Raw genomic sequence first — 5000 nt, 5'->3', positions numbered from 1 at the left:
AATGAGAACAGGGAATCGTAGCAGATGTTGAGGGCTTCAAAACATTGCCCTTCCTGTCCCTTCTCCGCTTCTCTGCAGCAACTTTCTAAAACTGTCTGCGATTGCAAAAAACATGAAACAATAGGAATAAAAAAATATTGATTATATCATCATTATTCTGCCACTTTAGTCAATCAAAAAGTGGGGATGACTTTCGAAAATATCGACAAAAAAAAAAGGACCCCTCCCGGTAGGAAAGTGCGTTGAAAGCGCGCATTGCCAAACCGGAAGTGACGTAGGTTTAAATTAAGGCTAGTCAATCAAAAAGAGGGGATGACTTTCGAAAAAAGCGACCCCTCTTTGTAGAAAAGTGCCCAGTTGAAGATGAAGGAATTGATGTTTTTGGTCAATTTTTCGATATTTGTCGTCCGAAGGGTCGAGCTTCAAAACGATACTGATCTCGTGAAAATCCATTACTTCTATCGAAAGTTTTAGGCATACATACATTTAAACAGACAGGTGAGATTTATATTATAGATGTTTCAGTAGTTTCATATTCAATCAATTGAATTTCGTAGGCGTAAAATTTATTAAACTGAATATGTGTGCGTGCATTAAGAAAGATATACAAAACTTGAAAAATCTTAGTCATTGTTACGAATATACTCGCACTTAATATCTTGTTCATTTTCTTCCTTTGTTAAAGCAAAGACGCTCCAAGATGGCGTCTACGAAAGCCAGGGACTACAGCACATTTTATTATTTGCTCAATTTATTAAATTGAATATGAGTGCATGCGTTAAGAAAGATAGACGAAACTTGAAAAAAAGATATTTAATTGATTTTTCATATCTATCACCTGTTCAATGACAAAAATCCGATAGTCGAGTTGTTGGCGTTGTAGAAACGGATGAATGTTGTTAAGAAAAATCCAAAGATGTGCATTTCTGTTTCGGTAAGGAACAATTATGGCAACTCGATGTCTGGATGTACAGTTTTGGGGGGTGTAGTGTCCACCGGATTGTAATCTCGTTTGATTCTTCATCATCGAATACCAAGTTTGTAACTGCCATTTGATCGGCTGAATTCCCACTGAAAAAGAAATTTTTATCCATCAGAAATGAGAAACAAAATTCAACAATTATATTTGTATATAAAAAAAGTAAAATTTAAAATTAAGAAATTTCCATTTTTAAAACAAGATTTCATCATGATAGAAAGTTTACTGGATGTTTAAAACATTCAAATTTTCATACATATTGGCTCCAACCTTTCGTCTTCTCAGCACCCTCGCTCTCAGATTTTTTTTATTATTAATATTTCAACCCAATCAAGGCACAGTGCCGCTTGGACCAATTTTATAAGTTATACTATATAGGGAGTTGGGCAGCGAGATGTGTGTTCACATTACACTTGAACTTCTGCATGTCAGTACAGTAAGGGAAGCAGGGACCCGAGAGGGAATTCCAAAGTCTAGCAGGTTGAGAGAAGAAACTATTTAAGTAGAAGGTTTTCTGGCATCTAGGGACCTCTACAGTGTATGGGTGGAATTTTGCTGCTTGTCAGGTTAGTCGGGGGTATTTACGTTGAATGGGTAGTTTGTCGGAACACATTGTTCCATTAAAATATTTCACAGAAGCATTGCTGCTATAAAATCAGTAGTGGTTTCTTTGATATGACAGAGGCACATTCAAAATGAATGTTTCTGTTTATAGCACAACTGAACCATGATTGTTGAATTTTGCATTTCAAACTTTAATTCAAGTCGTTATATATAAAAAAAGTACAAGGTAGACTACAATATATTGTGGATTAAGTCACTGTGTGGAGGCATGTGAACCTCCCTCCCAGTGCACCGTGATGGGTCTCCAACTAGAGCAGGCAATCAATCGATTTTATTTAAAAAATGAGTGATTGCACTAATTGTGATGGCGATAAAAATATGGCAATGTGAAATATTCGTTGATTATTATTCAATCCTGAACAACGTTGGGTCTCTCTGCTAGTAGGATTTAAAAATATCTTAATCTTGAAGTCTATGTGAGGCTCAAGTTGACCGACACAACAAGTGAGGCAATTACGGTTGATGCAGTGAATGTCTGCAGACGTGTTCATAAAACTATATTCCTAAATTCTTTTTAAGAAGTGCTGTCAAGTAAAACATGATTGGAGGACAAGATTAACCAGAAAATACATTAAAGAGTTCTTACCTGAAAACGGTGAAATCTCAGGACAAAATGGCCGCGAAGTCATCTTTATTTCTATGGAATCGAATAAGTTCATATATATGCCATAACCGACCACCAGAAAGAGTCCAGAAATGGATAAAATCACAAACAAATTTAACATAGACATTTGGTTGATATGATCCTAAAAGAAATAAATGTGTAAATAAATATTACAGAGGCATAAAAAATATTTTATTTTATTGAGTCATAAATACCTCATCCACCATATAATACCCAGTGCACAAACTAACCACTAGAATTAGTACTATTGATTTTAATTTGAATAAACACTAACCTGTATTATAATTAACTCTAATTAACCCGTATTATAATAACTATTAAGTATATTATATTATTATTATTATCTAATACAATGATACCTTGAGATACAAATGCACCAAGATACATTTTTTTTTTTTTTAAATATAACAATAAATTATATCTACATTTGTTGGATAGTAACCCGGGCAGTGCCGGCTTTTGTGAGTTAGACGATGCTCGGAATAAAAGAAAAAGAATCCAATCATACAAAAAAAAATCCTGGAAAATACCAGGTTCCCAGGAATAGCAAATGGAACAAAAGAACCAGCCTGTGTGATTAAATACATCCCTAGAAAATTTTCATCCTCAATGCTTTCGCAATTATGCACAATGTAGGAAATATACATAAATAAAACTGAGGGTAAAATAGTTAAACGAAACCAATAACTTCCGAACATTTATATCAGATATACTTCAGCACTTCATGTTCAAAACGAATGTGTCCTCGATAATATCTGACCTGACTGAACGGCTAATTGTCGGTATAGACAATTTCATATCCCCATGAAATTCCAGCAAAATCCCAACAGCCAGCCCTGGTTCACCCCAGAAAGTGCTGCTGCCATTGCGCACAGAAACCACTCTTTCCATTGCTTCCAACATAACAGATGTTGTGAAACTAAAACCATCTTTAGGACTGCCAGCAACAATTGTAAAAGAATAATAAAGAATTCAAGAGATTTGTATGCTCAGTACGTCAAGTTTAAAGTAGCTGAGCAGCAGCTTGGTTCCCACCAGTTTTGGTGAATAACAAACAAAACAGAATTATGTCCTCTATCCCTACTATCATCAATGGATCTGAGGTAATTGCGTCAGCATCTGATAAAGAAAAAATTTTTGACAATAACTTTACAGTAAATTCAAACCTTTGCGGTCAGGGCCACCTATTCCCCATATTTCCTCCTGTGACTGAAAACACACTATGCAACATACAAATATCTGTACATGATGTTGCCAAGCTTATCAAAAACCTTGATTCAACTAAAGCAACTGGTCCTGACAGCATTCCAGTCATAGTGCTCAAAAAGCTTCAACCGGAACTAGCTCCCGTACTTACAAAGCTGTTTTCTTAAGGAAAAACGTTTCCTAACACCCTGGAAATCTTCATCAGTATGTCCCATATTTAAAAATTCTGGAAATTGGTCATCTCCCTCTCAATACAGACCAATCAGTCTCCTGTGCATCATGAGTAAATTGGTAGAATCTGTGATAAACAGAGAAGTGGTTAACCACATCAGCAAAAATAATCTGCTCAATGACATGCAATATGGTTTCCGTTCTGTGAGATCTGCAGCTGATGTACCAACTGTTATATCACACAGGATTAGTGAATCTCTCGACATAGTCTTTATTTCTAGAGCAATAGCTCTTGACATATTAAAGGCTTTTGGTAGAGTATGACATAAAGGTGTACTTTACAAGATCGCAAGCTTTAGAATAGTTGGAAATGTCGTCTCAATTATTAAATCCTTTCTCTCTGATAGGCTTATAAGAGTAGTCGATGATGGTCAAAAATCAGAAACTCATTGTATCAACGCTAGCATCCCTCAAGATTCCATTCTGGCTCAACTCTCTTTTTCATCAGTGATCTCCCAAATCACATTCTTAGATCATTTGTAGACATTTATGCAGACAACACCACAATCTATGGCAACACTTCAAAGGCCAGAAATAACCAAGATTTTTCTGATTCTCTCTCTTCTGATCTTGAGAACGTGATGCAATGGGGGGAAAAGTGGCTGGTTAATTTTAATACATCGAAAATCAAGCTTCTCTCCTTTCACCATAATTGCTCTAAACCCTCCCCCCCCTCATCATACTCCAATTGAAATGAATGCCTCTCATCTTAGGGAAGCTCCATGTCTTGACAAGCTTCTTGCACTGACCTTCACTCTTGATTTGAAGTGGAACACATACATCAAATCTGTTACCAAGATTGCGGGAAAATGGATAGATCACTCTACTGCTCCAGTAGGTATTTCACTGCTGATGCAATCCACTATCTGTATAAGAGTCAGATATGCCCTAAAATGGAGTATGGTTGCCACATCTGGGAAGTAGTTGCTCAGCACGTCCTATCCAGCCTTGATAGAGTTCCAAACCGGCTTCAAAACGTAATAGGTGATGCCGTTTTCTCTTCCCTGTAACCTCTTTCCCACAGAAGAGACGTTGCGCGCTTGTCTCTGCTCGACTGAACTCCAATCTATCCAAACTTTCATAAAACCACTCAACTAGCTACAACCACCATCTACGAATTCCCCCACTCTCTAACTGTGCCTAAATCTAAATGCAGATTCCATGAACAACGCTTCTTTCTTAAAACTGCCCATCTGTGAAACAGTGTTCCAAGGAATTTGGCATTGTTCAGTTTCACATAAAATAGTTTAGAGATGTTGTTGGAAAAGGAATTTTGATTGTTCAATTCTTTTTATGAAAACTGAATTAAAATAAAGTCAGAGAAAATAAAGAGCA

At 36.4% G+C, this 5000-nt stretch overlaps 1 protein-coding gene across 2 annotated transcripts in view; it reads right to left on the bottom strand.

Moving 5' to 3' along the window:
- The window catches only part of LOC145296897 (beta1,4-N-acetylgalactosaminyltransferase A-like), a 74241-nt gene that overhangs the window by 39586 nt on the left and 29655 nt on the right, over positions 1-5000 (bottom strand). For both annotated transcript variants that reach the window (XM_080143058.1, XM_080143057.1), the window contains exons 2-3: positions 2190-2349; positions 839-1071 (exon numbers count right to left, since the gene is read on the bottom strand). In XM_080143058.1, coding sequence (XP_079999184.1) covers positions 839-1071; positions 2190-2334 — 378 coding nt within the window. In that variant the 5' untranslated portion in view covers positions 2335-2349. The remainder of the gene's footprint in view (positions 1-838; positions 1072-2189; positions 2350-5000) is intronic.

The sequence above is a fragment of the Euprymna scolopes genome, chromosome 17 (genome assembly GCF_053919585.1).
Source record: "Euprymna scolopes isolate OS-2025 chromosome 17, ASM5391958v1, whole genome shotgun sequence".
Taxonomy (NCBI): domain Eukaryota; kingdom Metazoa; phylum Mollusca; class Cephalopoda; order Sepiida; family Sepiolidae; genus Euprymna; species Euprymna scolopes.
Note: the sequence above shows the minus strand (reverse complement) of the source record. Positions and strands in the feature narration are given on the sequence as shown.